This window comes from Buteo buteo, chromosome Z (genome assembly GCF_964188355.1).
Source record: "Buteo buteo chromosome Z, bButBut1.hap1.1, whole genome shotgun sequence".
NCBI lineage: Eukaryota > Metazoa > Chordata > Aves > Accipitriformes > Accipitridae > Buteo > Buteo buteo.
Genome location: NC_134204.1, coordinates 11590324 through 11603832, shown reverse-complemented (window position 1 = coordinate 11603832; position 13509 = coordinate 11590324). Strand labels below are relative to the sequence as shown.

The following is a 13509-nucleotide window of genomic DNA, read 5'->3' as shown; positions in this document are numbered from 1 at the left end:
AGCCATACCACAGGATTTCACATTCATAATACAGCAGTGCCTTGCTGGGATGAGAGCTGCACTGAGCGAACTCTACCCAAAACTAAAGCCAGAGATCTTTACCCAACAAGCTCAACATTTAATATGGATCAGAGGATATAAGGGTGAAGGCAAGAGCCATACGACATGTCTGAGACTCACAGTGGTTATATACATTTCACAGCCAGTCTGGGACACAGACAAAAGCCAAACCCTCATTACCCAAGTGTCAACCTAATGCTGTAACCTGCCCGGTGCCGGCGTGCCTGCTGCTCTGCGGCACAAAACCAAAGCCCATCCCTGCCCTGAACCACAGCCAGAGCCTGGCAGGGTGCAGCGAGCGTGGCTGGGGCAGGAGGAGCGGTGAGAACCCGGTGGGATGGAAACAGAGAAGGGGAAGGTCACAGCCAAGCCCTGCTCGGAGCAGGAGCATGCCCAGTTGCCTGGCAAACAAACTTGGTTTTTAGTATTGGCTCAAAGGAGGGGCTCTCCACCAGGCCTCCATGTTACAAAACTGCACATTTTCGACATAGAGATGCCCCCTCTTCTATGGAGCCTCTCTGGCTGCTGTGGCTGGAGAGGATTTATGCTGGCCATCACATGCATTTTCACCTCTGAAATGGAGTAGCTTGTACTGAGTGTAAGGGATTTAATTTAAAAAAACCTGCGGCAAGACCATTCAGAGACACCACCATAAATGGGTTTAGCCCTATTCCCTCCTGCCTGTTCCTCCGCTATTAAATAAAGATCTTCTTTAGATGTCTTTTTGCTTCAAAAGAACAAGAATACTCCTTCCTCCTGAAGAAATGAAATGCAAGAAACACACTTTTGTGGTCATGGATTCTGTCTTTGGTGGTTGGTACTGAGCTCAGCCTCCTGCCAGCACTAAACAAACCCGACATGGCAACTGGAACTTCCTACCAAGGTAGAAGATTTAATATGTCCCTAGTATTAATGCAAAATTTTTTTTTTTTCTAGCATCACTAACAGAGTGCCCACTTAAGGGATGTACTGACATACCTCCATTTTCATACAGCAGATGCAAGGTCTGAAATCAAAAATCTTGAGGGTGAATGGGGATTATTTCTGCCTCAGGTTCAGTAAATTTTTAATATGAAGATAGAGTTCAGTATTAGATCCTGCCCTTTTCTAAATGAAGTATTTGATATTAGCACCATAAGGAGAAAGAAAACAAGAAAACAGCTCCAGAAGGATGCCTCAGATTTGTGCAGCATGTACAACACTCGTGGTCAAACAGCACTCTGGGTACACAGGCCTGGAAGAAGTGCTAGATAACCTTAAAACAGAAAATATTCCCTTTTAGGTTATGCTGGGAAGGGACAGAGGCTGTCTTGTGTCTCCCTTTCTCTGTCTCCTGCAATAATACCAGTTCTGGTTTTCCTTCGCTTTCCCCTCCTGGTGATGTCTCACCCACCTGCCATGGCTCTGGGCAAGGGGTGGGGACTCACCTGTCTCAGAAATGCCTTGCAACAGATTATTTCCCAAGAAGCATCTACACCTTTTCATGTTTGTTTTCAGTCCAATTCAGAATGAAACTATGCATTTTTCAAATATATTAGCAGTAGAAATTGTCTCTTCTTCATTTTGGAAAACTTTAATTTTAAAAATTATTCTTTTTCAAATTTGGTTTAGAATTTTATGTCACTGTATCCTGTTTTTGTAATAGTAGTTGACAATATTTTGACCAATATCTGCATGCCAAATAAAGCATCTGAAATAGTAATTTGTTTTTATTTTAAAAACTAGTCTGACAGTGACTGGCTGGCACATACAATTTCCTTTGCTAGAAAACACTATCTCCTAGACATGCTGGTAATGCCACAGCTTGACACAATTGCACATGTTGTTAATAACAGTGATAGGAAGTGATGTAAAAATCGTAAAAATAAATACAGCTCTGAAACGAACTTTGAGAAGTTTTTCAATTCACAATTATTTCCCTCATGGGAAATTATGTAAAAATAAATATTTTTTTCATACTCAATGTCTGTTATGGTAAGACATTTCCTATCAGGTCTGGATGGGAGTCCCAGAAGGCAGCCCTATGTCTCTAGAGCCATTTTTGGGCTGCCTTCTCCACAGGAAGCTGCTACCCCTGCCAAGCTTTGCCCAGAGCTCAGCTGCTCAAAATCCAGCTGTCCTGGAGAGCAGGCTGTCCCTAGCAGCAAGAAGGAAAACCCAATGGAGCTTTCCAAAAGCCCTGGCTCATTTTATATCCCTCCTCTTCCTCTCACAGTGCCCTAGGCTGGGCTTATGGAGATGAATTTGCAGCAATGACGGCTCTTGACACCAACTGGAAGCACACACCTTAGGATAAGGTTGTTTAGATGAGTTCCCCCTGTTCCCTATTTCAGTTTGTTTCTGTCCTGGTTTTGACTGGGATAGAGTTAATTTTCTTTCTAGTAGCTGGTATAGTGTTATGTTTTTGATTTAGTATGAGAATAATGTTGATAACACACTGATGTTTTCAGTTGTTGCTAAGTAGTGTTTAGACTAAGTTAAGGATTTTTCAGTTTCTCATGCCCAGCCAGCAAGAAGGCTGGAGGGGCACAAGAAATTGGGAGGGGACACAGCCAGGGCAGCTGACCCAAACTGGCCAAAGGGGTATTCCATACCATGGGATGTCATGCCTAGTACATCAACTGGGAGGAAAGCTGGCCAGGACTGCTGCTTGGGAACTAACTGGCCATCGGTGGGCAAGTGGTGAGCAATTGCATTGTGCATCACTTGTTTTGTATATTCTAATTCTCTTGTTAGTATTATTATTGTCGTTTTATTATTATTATTATTATCATCATTATTATTTTCTTCCTTTCTGTGCTATTAAACTGTCTTTGTCTCAACCCACAGGTTTTTCTTTTTTTTTCCTGATTCTCTCCCCCACCCCACTGGGTGGGAGGGAAGTGAGTGAGCGGCTGCGTGGTGCTTAGTTGCTGGTTGGGGTTAAACCACAACAGTTTCATAGATAGTACTTGAACATCCCCGTTCTCGAGGTATAAAGCTCCGGTGCCAAGTTAAGCTGCTGTGGGATCAAGTCAGTGAGAAGAGATATTTCACATTTACCAGCCATCACCAAGGCATGGCCCTTATTTCTTTCCACACACTCCATGAACCAAAAGTGTCCCTATTCCTTTCTGTTTCATCAATGTTCATTGTAGGTTAAACCTCAGTGTAAAAGATCTTGGGCATCTTTTCCACAGAAACACTACTGCTGCTTATCTAAGAGATGTAGTTCCCCAGTTCAGCTTGAAGAGCTTCACTGAGGTTTGGTCATCTAGGAACTGGTTTCCTCCAACAGCCTTTGTGCATCTGACATGACACCAGATGTTACTGGTCTGTGAAGATGAGTTTTAGTTACATCCCTGATTCCTTGTATAAAGAACATAAAACTATAAAAAAACTGACTCTTATCTCCAAGAAATTTAGACCCTGTAACCTGTCTTGTTAAACTGTATCTACCCTGAAAAACTCTCCTAATTTTGCATGCATCTCAGCTTATGTGGAAACAGCCATGACTTGCTGGGGAGAAAAAACAAAGTATTACTGGTTCTCATGGGAGTAATCCTGATCCCAGTTTCAGCAGCTGACTCCTGAGGTAATCCATTCCTTCCCATGAAAGTCACATCATAGGCATGGTTCTTCAGTAAGGTTAACTGTCATCCAGCTTTGGTTTTGGAACAGAGATTTGGTCTTTCCATGAGCAATACTGTCTCTCCAAGATAAGTGCAGGGGATGTTCCCTGTGGAAGAGCCTTGCCTGCTTTCAGGCAGCACAGTCTTATGGACTTCTCCAAATACAAAGGCTCATAAACTGTCGGATTAAAATAGCACTTCATCACTGGCATTTACTCCAGTGAAGTGTTTGCAAGGAGCAATCATAGCCTTTTCAGCTTTTGGGCTGCAAGGCAAAAGAATTAAAAATAAAAAGGGAGGAAAAAATGCTCATTTAGCTTCCTGTTATGGAAGCTCCTCATTCCCTGATCACCCCAGCTTCCCTTATCCTTCTCTGAACTTCCTCCAGTTTAAATTCATTGGGTTTTGAACTGGTGATCAAAAGTGCATAAAATATGTAAATAAATGATTTTTCCCTATAAAGTATGTTTTTTCTATCTAGGAAGATCTGAGTTTCTTAGCCACTTGGTTGAAGGGGGGGGTGTACTGAACACTTCTCTCCTAAAACCCAGACAGAGGGCCAGGCAAAACACAAAATTTTCCTAATATAGCAACATAATCTTTTGAGAATCAGAGCCGCTACTGCTTTACAAGTGGGGTTGCCCTGGGTGGATGGTGGCTCACAGACAAGCCTGTGCTCCCTCATCGCCAAAGCCAAGATGGAGAAAGAGACCTCAAGGCTGGCAAAGATCCTTCCCTGGAAGCAATCACAACCTCCTCTCCTGGGACCATCATAGCAACAAACGGATGCCCCTGTCTTAACACTAGGGCTTATGGTCTACCCTGTGCCAGGAAGGGGAAACAGGAGCACAATTGTAAAAATAAACCCTGGGGAAAAATCTATTCAGGCTTCTAAGCTCAGTGAGGTTGGGAAAAAAGCTATTCAGTCTTCTAAGCTCAGTGAGGTTGGGAAAAAAATAATTTCATGTCAAAATACGAGTAGGGCACCAATCTCTGTGTTCATCAAATACAGGGAGGAACACACTGGAAAAGAAAGGCTAGAGACTTTCCCTCTTCACAGTGCCTGCGGACCTGGATCCCTGACCAGAGATCACACCCTGGGCCTGGAGGTGAAGTGATAAAACAGGAGCCTCAGTTCAGTGGCTCCAGCTGCAAAGCCTAATGAAGATGCACCCTAAGAGACTGTAGGAAGCTGGACCGCTTTAAGGATATGCTAATAGCCCTCCTGCTGGACTTCTTCCAAGCATTCATCTCTTCTGGGATTTCTGCTGCAAAGTTCAGTAAGGATTGTGCTGCAGAGGATGGCTGCTCCCTATCTCCACACTCATTTGTTTGGGTGCCACATGGAGCTCACAGGGAGGGAATTATGTAGCCTCTGGTTTCTCCTCCAGAGTTAGTGTTCCCCTCAGCAGCTTTTGGGGTGCTCTCAGGGTGCATCTCTGTACTTTGCTCTTCTTCCTACCTCTCATTGAAGGGAATATCCAGGCCATTGCCATCAACACATTCCATCATCAAAAGACTGTATCAGACCTTCACACTAACTTGCTTCTAGCCTTTTTTATAAACTGCTTGAGAGAGGGCACTGTGCATTGCTCATCCACCTACTCCCCCAAAAGATCCTTGTAGAAAAAACCCACCAAAACTCAACGTCCCCAAGCCAGTCATGTGCCATGACAGGGCACAAACTTTTCAGCCTGTTCTGTTGCAGATGTCCCCCCCCGTTCACTGGCACACAGTCCACAGCCCTCCTCCAAGGTAGTATGAAATGCAGGAAATATAAAGAAAGTGTGTCTTCCCCCATCTGCTCTGCAGGTGTAAGACATGCTCCCAAACAGTCTCAAGGGCTCGCACATGTGCTGTATTTACATTCCTTAGTTTGTCCCCCGTGACAATGGCATTACCAGACCGCACTCACCTATCAATTTCTTCCTTCCAAATTTTAATCCAAATAGAGACATCCCAAAACTTTATTTTAGTCCAACTCCATGGAACTTCTGCAAGAGAAAAGAGAAGGTAATTGACAATGGGGGTTTCTTGTCCTGCAGCATGACATGATGCAGCACATCATACATGTAATTCTGTGCCCATAGAATGGGAGAACAAAACTCCTAAGCCCCATGGCCAACAGCTACAGTTTATCACACAGAGTATTTTAAAATGCAAAACCATCTCAGGTTTACAAGTTGCACTGCATCAGTGTGGGCTACCTTACCTTGGACATTTTGATCTGTTCATCTCCTGACATGGTGCAAAGAAGAGGCTTGTGGAGGAGAGACTGAGAAGGACATTCCTACTACTTTGGCCCTATATGAAAAGGAAAAATACATGCACAGGACTTGTGCTTAAGGTACAGAGGAACTGTGTGACTACCCAGAGCAAGACCAGCCTCCCTGAAGAGGAGGAAGCAGCAGGAAACACTGGTTTCCTGTACATCTGCCTGTGCTCAATGTGTGCTGGCTCACACTATTGTCCATCTGCTGGTCACCCTCCGTGTTTGGGGTGGACTAGCCTGTATGGTTCTGAGTAAAACTTCTCCTCTGCTGGCTGCAAATTTCCTGGCCCAGAAGCCAAAAGCCAGGCACCAGAAATGCATTTAAGGTGCTGAACATATCCTGATACACAGAGGAATTGAGCATTGAACAAAATCATGTCAAAACCTGTCAGTAACGAAAATTCTGGTGTTCAAAGCATTGGACAGTTTATTTAAAGGACTTAATGGTGATGTTGGTGCTGACAGCCTGCAAAGATCTCCAAGTATGGGAAAAGCCAGCACTGCCTGGCATGCCTGGCTGACCAGGAGCCTGAACCAACAGGAACGCTGTATCAGTTGCTTAACCGGCCAGTGGAACCAAGCTGAGACATTTGAGGGAATTGTGATTGATCTAGAACAAGTTTTCTAGGTGTCCGAATGAAGTTTTTGCACTTTGTCCTATGCTATCTGTGCAGAGCAAGGGTGTCTAAGGAGACAAGTACAGCCAATAATATATCATATTTTGGAAACATGCAAATGTGAATACAGCCTATGCCACTGTCCAAATGCAATCCTGACACATCATCACTGGACTGTGCCCAGTGCAAGCTCAGCTTCACATCTTTTCAGAAAACAAAGGTAAACTTTAAGGAAAACTCTACAATTATTGCTTAAGTTGAACATTTCTGCACAGATCTCTATTCCAGATGCTAAAGCAGAGCTATATTTAGCAGCTGCAATTGAATGAGTCTGAGATAAGGCAAACAGTAGCAGGTAAGCTCCAGCCAGCCAGCTAAATGCTGTACACCCTGAGCACAGAGCAGCCCTGGCATGGTGCTCCCTGCCACTCACCGTGGCATTCCAGTACGCCTCTGTGCCCACTGTGCTTGAAAGAGATCCTTCTTCTATTCACTCATGTAGATCCAACTATTTCTGCTTACCAGAACAAATGCTTGAGCAACACCTCTCCCTAAAACTTCCTCTGTCCATGGAGCTAAACCACTTAAAGTTACAATACTCAGTGTCATAACCTAAAGCTTTCTCAGCCCTACTGACAAACCTTGCTTTCCATCCCTAACTGATGTATAATTTTCAATGTATTTCTTCCATGTTTTAGAATTACTATTACATCTTATAAAACCCTCCTCAACTAGGACTGAGAGGTGCTCATAAGATGGTGGGAGTAGCAAGACGTGCTACCCATACACCTGGAGGTAAACACCTCAGATATTTCCTACAGCACCAGAAGCCACAGATCTGACAATCACTGTCCACTGGCAGCACAAGGGTGCAAAAGGTTGGCTAGTTGTAAGCATCATATGGTTATACTGCTGAACTCTGGATTTTGCTGTACTCACCAAATGTTTTTGAAAGACTACCTACAACTACCAAACCTCTCCCAGCTGTGGACTCAATTGACAAGGCATATAATTTCAACAGAGGGACAAAAAAGGATGTTTATATTTGTGGGCGAGCAGAGAAGAGAGGGTGCTTATAAGACTCAACATGAAACGAAATGGAGTTAAAATCCACGTCTCACAAACAAAAACCTGAAACTTCCTTCAGCTCTGACACATGGCTTTTGTTAATTACTGTGATTCTTTAATCACTGGTTTCTGGTGTGACTACAGTATGACAACAGAACTGCAACAGTACACTATTTTGGCATGGAGGGCATCTTTAACTCCTTCAAATTCTCAGTGCATTTGATTAGGATTGTATTCTTTGAACATCTTCGCTCAGTAGCAAATTTAAGTTACTGTCATGGCCAGCACAATCATCCTTACAGGCTCACCATTCCCACAAAACCTTGTCTTTTAGGGCAGGTGTGGGTAATAACTTTGCCATATCCATTTGTACCAATTACCTCTCTGGTACATCATTTCCATCACACAGATTTATCATAGGTGTTTACCTAGTTAAAGCCCAGGAGTTACAATTCCTTCCTAAGCTGACCTGATCCTTTATGCAAAACTCAGTTCCTGGCTTGCCCAAACCACGATGTCATTTGAGAATGTGTCAGTATTCAATGGGCACACACACAGAGTAGCATTAAGGGCTTGACACACCCCTATTGCACTGAGGTATACCCTTTATTTTCATAATATTGCAAATATCTTCCTTTGCTGCTTTGTTATTGACTCACACATCTAATCCTCATACTCCTTTACCTAGCAAGCCACTCTCATGGTGGCTATAGCTTCTGTGTGTGCCTGCCTGCCCATGGCCCAATTTGTGCCAGTACACCTTCACACTTCCAGATGTCTGTTTGCAGTCTGATAGTTCAATGACCATTGGCTGCAAGTGTGAAAACCAACCTAAGCAAATGATGTTGGAGTTGTCCCTTTTGGTGGTGCTCCAGGTACTGCTCCTGTTTGTGTTAGCTATCACAACTTCTACAGCCACGTGTGGTCTCTTGGCTGACCTTAGCTCTGCCTGCCTTTCAGTCCCAGGTCTTTTTCCTGGGGTATTTTGGACTTCCAATCCTACCTGCAGGGTCTGAGATCTTTGCACCCATATCTATCAGCAATCATCTCCCTCAGGGTACTTCTTTTTTCGCAGATTCCACTTGTAATCAAAATTCATGTCCCTGTTCAGTTTTCTTTACTTATCCCTCTATTGTTTAAATCTGAGATTCAGTTTCCCTTCCTAAATTGCAACAATGGGTCTTCAGCCTCATATCACTCACATATACTGCTACAGTTTTAATTTCCCTTTGCACTTTCTGGGAAAAAAATGATGTCTCTCTTGTTTCATTTTCATGTGGCATAAAGTACTTCTCAAATTTTGGTAAGACACTTTCACAGCCTCCTATTCCTGAATTAACTAAAACCCCATAAAACCCACAAAAACTTTCTATAGTCAGAAAAAAGGCAATTTCCTGTTTGCCTTCATTTTCCCTGGCACCAGCTATTTTCAGAGGCAAAATGGAGCACGGCTTCAATCTCCTCGAGTTGCCTTCCATAGTCTGTGTCAGCCCTTCTGGACTTTTTTTGTTGTTCCATTTTCCACTTGATTATTTTGTTGGGTTTTTTTTCTCATTTCTGTTTACTCCAGGTACCCTGCACTGTTCAGTAATCAACAAGGGCTCACAGTATTTGAGTAACCATGCAGGTCCAACTCCTCTGCTTAGCAGAACACATGTTACTTCCCCATGTTTCCAAAGCCTATAGCAAAAATTATTTAAAGCTCAAATTCCCAGTTCCTTATTTATGGGGATTTGGGGGTATAAGCTACAAATAAATTATCCCTTCTCACTATAGAAGGCTTTGTACCTACAGTCCTCTACAAACCATCTAGCTATGGCTTACACTTCTGCAAAGACAATCCACCTGCTTTATGGCTACTGACAGTTTAATCATGGGCTCTGAGCCCTTCAATATCCACAGCGAGAAGCTACATTGATGGATCTGGAATAGGGAAGGGATGCTTTCTCACAAACCAAGCTCAGCCTTATTTAAGAGAGACAAGAGCCAGATTTGGCTTGAGAGCACAACTGCAAAGCTCCTCCTGCATGAGGGGCAGGTTGCAATGAGCTACGGCATATGGAACTTGCAAAGACTACAGCCCTATCCAAACCCATGTTTTGCTAACTGCAAACTGGAGGTGGAGGGAGGCACTTCCCCCCACCACAGTGGTGAGCAGCAAAATCAGAAAAGACATGGCACAATTTGGATGAACAGAGAGCAGATGTTGCAGGTGGAAAACTTGACTAGTTTCTTGGCCCTGTTTCTTTGGATGTAGCCACACGATACATCAGATTCAATGATAAATGAGAATTAGAAAATACTTGATGCTTCTGCTCCCATCACCTTGTTCCCAGGCTCTGTGAAACACTCCGTGTTTAACACAGTCATTTTTTGGAAGGGTTATTTTGATCCAGATCATGGGGTGTCGTTCAGTACGGACCAAAATTCCTTCCCAAGCAGTGGTTGTAGCAGATCTGAGGGGGCGGCAAATTGTGCTGTAATAAATATTAGAAGCAAGCACCCAGGGTCCAGGAGAATTAGACAGGAGAGCAAGATTTCTCCAGTCTGTTTTGCCACCAAACGTAGTGTGGTATGTATACACACTAAAAAAGTTTAAATAGCCCTGTCCAGGTAAAAATTCAGAAAGCATACCATGCCTCCACTCACCAGCTTTCCATGTCAGGTCAGTTTTTTCACATGAGCAAGATTTATAGGTTAAATTTTTTTTCATCTATGTTCAGCTGATGTAATAATCACAAATACCCACAGGTCTTAGAAGAACTTTTTTCCCCCAGGCTTAAGTACTAAATATCCAACTAATAGCTCAGTATATGAGAAAATAGATCCCAAGAACCAGGCATTGTGACAGACAAAGTTCAAGACTGCCTGTGCTGCCTAGTGCTCTTGGTGGAGTAATGCTGTTAAATACCATGAGATGAAACAAATCTAAGTCCCTAAATTTTGAACACATATCACTTTAAACTGGTTTTGCAGCCACTACTGGGAAAATATTAAGGGTTTAAAATACATTAGGTCCTCAAACTCCCTGTTTTCTCCATGCCTTACTTGCACACCTGCTAAGGGGGCGCACGTATCAGGCACTGAAGCAGGAGACTCACATCCACTCCCAGGTATCGCAGAGAAGGACATCACAGTTGATGCAATGTTTGCTAATGCTCTGGCAAGATCAATGTAAAGGCCTGTCACCCCTGGCATGGACTGACCTTGTAATGATGTGCCACGCAAAGACATGTTTGCAAAGGACCCCCTTTAAACTTCTGGTGTGTTAACTATTTCAGTCAAATTGCTCAATTTTTGGTTCCAAAGAGAACGACGGATTTGCTTTCCCCTATCGAAAGCAAACAGAAAAATTTCAGCCATTAGAAATAATTAGTACTAATCATCTTTTAACATTGAAATACATTAGTGTTTGTATTTCTCCACCCCTTCTTACATCCTCTTGTGTTTGAACACGTCAAGAGCAAACCAGGGAGTAACATGTGTTGTACCACTCCTTGCTTTGCAAGTGGGAAACAGAAAGTGAGCCGCAGGACAGACAACCAAAACATGTTTTTAATCCCAGAATAACACTCTTAAGGGGCTGAAATCAGATTTGCCTGAAGTTAGCCTGGAATAAGTTTAAGAAGCTATAAATTGTCACTCTTGGCATCAGGGTTTATAAAAGGAGCGGTGACATTGGTTTAAACTACTAGCTCAGTGCAAAGAGTTGGAAAGTAACTCCGAAACCTCCCCAGCTTTTCAAATACCTGAAGAGGTATCCTGAATGAGGTGAGCTAGCCCTCCAGCTATTTTTTGGTGCTATTCCAAGCTATACATACAGAAACCCATGAAACTGTGTGCTCCTACCCCCTACACTCAAATGTGCCAATGCAATTAGCTATAATTGCTGGGAAACAGACTCAGTCTGTTATATGCCACGTTTTAAAGTAATGATCCAATATCCTCCATCTGTCTTCATTAAAACACTCTTTAAACTGACACCAGAATGGCAGTCAAAAATTTGCATTCAGCTCCTTTGGGTAAGTTAGTTGCAACGCTCAAGTTACTGATCAACAGCAGAGGCAGAGCAAGTTCCCGAACAGAAATGCAGGCTGCAGTCTGCTCCCTCCGAAACAATGCGAACAATAGCAGCTTCCCCAAGGCAGCTGGTGCTGCTTGAAATCATATACAGCTCAGCTCACTCCACCCAGAAGTCTATCAGCTCACTCGCAGAAAAAGCTCAACCCCAAGCACTTTGATTAAGCTTTGCAAAGCTCTCAGGTCTGAAAAAAATGCAAGTTTTCTGCTCCCAAAAAATGAGAAAGAAAACAAACAAGCGGAAGGAAAGCATTACATCTTACCCTTGAAGGCTTGTAAAAGTCACAGCAACAAATCCAGTACGCTCTTCTCTTCTCATTTACACACAGCTTTATCCCCTCCCAAGACCAACAGCTTCGCTTGTAGTCACAGTGCCAGGACATTCATCTAAGAAAGCAAAGCTTCTTTGCGCAGTGAAATGGGCATCGCATGCTTGTCTCCGAGCCCCTTAAAATCCACTGTGGACCCGCTCTGCCATGCAATGTCCTGGTAACTAAACTTACTCCAAGTTCCCTACTTCTTACTTCAGTAACTGCGCTTGGCTCCTTGCCAAATTCTTCCTTTTTTTTTTTTTCTTTTTTTTTTTAATTCTGTTTCCTGTAGATAGGGAGAGTGTAGTAGCTCTCTTAAAAATAAAATGCTTCAGCACAACAAGCTGCAAAAGAGTAAAGCAGAAAAGCAGAGCACCTAGGCTTGGGGCACCCCAATTAGTTCCAGAGGCAACTGCTGCTCGCCTTACCCACCTCCTGCTGACACGGAAGCTTTCAAAAGGAAACCAAGCGAGTAAAACAGTCCAACATATCAAATTGCTTTAAAAAAGGATGAACTTGGTAAGGGATCCATTTCCCAGCAGCAGCCCCTCTTTCTGCATCCGTAACGCTGGAGTTGGTCTGGACTCCTTAAACCCAGAGACACCGTCCTACAAGCTGATTCCAAGGCTCCACCTCACCCACTTTCCAATAGTTGTGAGTAACAAAAACTCTGCAGAGAAAAAACCTCATAGAGCACAATTGCATAACTCAACCACAGAGCTTCCTCCAGCCAGCTGGAGGATCGCTTCAGTGCCGAAACGTCAGGGCTTGCTCATCCCTGAGAGCATGACCTCCCCTTGGATACCCGCCTGGCCTCGCCGCTCTTGAGGGGACCATCCCTACCAAAACCCCTCAGCACTCTCATGAGCCTCCTGACCTTCCCACTCGTTCTCCCACCTTCAATGAACCAAACATTAACATTTTTTCCAAATTGTGGGACCCTTCACAACACAGCGCCCTCCTATATGCCAGTCCCCTGGCATTTTGTCTACCAGGTACACTACAAGACTAAACTGGGCCAACTACAACTTTAATGCACCTCCTGCTTCCCTATACCTGTGAATTGCAGTTATTCTAAGATCACCATATTCTTTCCCTAAGTTGCGTTGACAGTAATGCCTGCAGGATCATGCCAATTTATTGCAGACAGCAAGAGAAAGTTTACCATAAAAGATTTTTATATGTAAGTATCTCTGCTTTTTCATTCATCTTCTGGTTTTTTCCACAGGATTTATATGAACACTGTTAGACTTAATTTCAGACCTACCCACAAACACTTGAACACATTAATCAGCTGATTAATTATAGTAACATGAGAGTGAAGGTTTGCCAGAGAGTATTTTCTAGAAGGTGAAATTTTCTAAAGTCCTGTCACAAGAAAAGCTGTGGAGGCCCCTGGATGCTGCAATGGCAGTACTATAATGCTTATGAATGTTGAAGTGCAGAGTGGCAATGAAAAGGATCCTATAGCAGCATAAGCAATTTCTAAA

General features: G+C 43.4%; 1 protein-coding gene across 3 annotated transcripts in view; it reads right to left on the bottom strand.

Moving 5' to 3' along the window:
- The window catches only part of LOC142027480 (phospholipid-transporting ATPase ID-like), a 75726-nt gene extending 63050 nt beyond the window's left edge, over positions 1 to 12676 (bottom strand). The window contains exons 1-3 of one of the 3 annotated variants that reach the window (XM_075021744.1): positions 11972 to 12672; positions 10835 to 10959; positions 5587 to 5665 (exon numbers count right to left, since the gene is read on the bottom strand). In XM_075021744.1, coding sequence (XP_074877845.1) covers positions 5587 to 5629 — 43 coding nt within the window. In that variant the 5' untranslated portion in view covers positions 5630 to 5665; positions 10835 to 10959; positions 11972 to 12672. Of the gene's footprint in view, positions 1 to 5586; positions 5666 to 10834; positions 10960 to 11971 lie in introns of all 3 variants that reach the window. The other 2 variants (XM_075021745.1, XM_075021743.1) reach the window with 2 other exon arrangements.
- Positions 12677 to 13509: the final 833 nt, after the last annotated feature.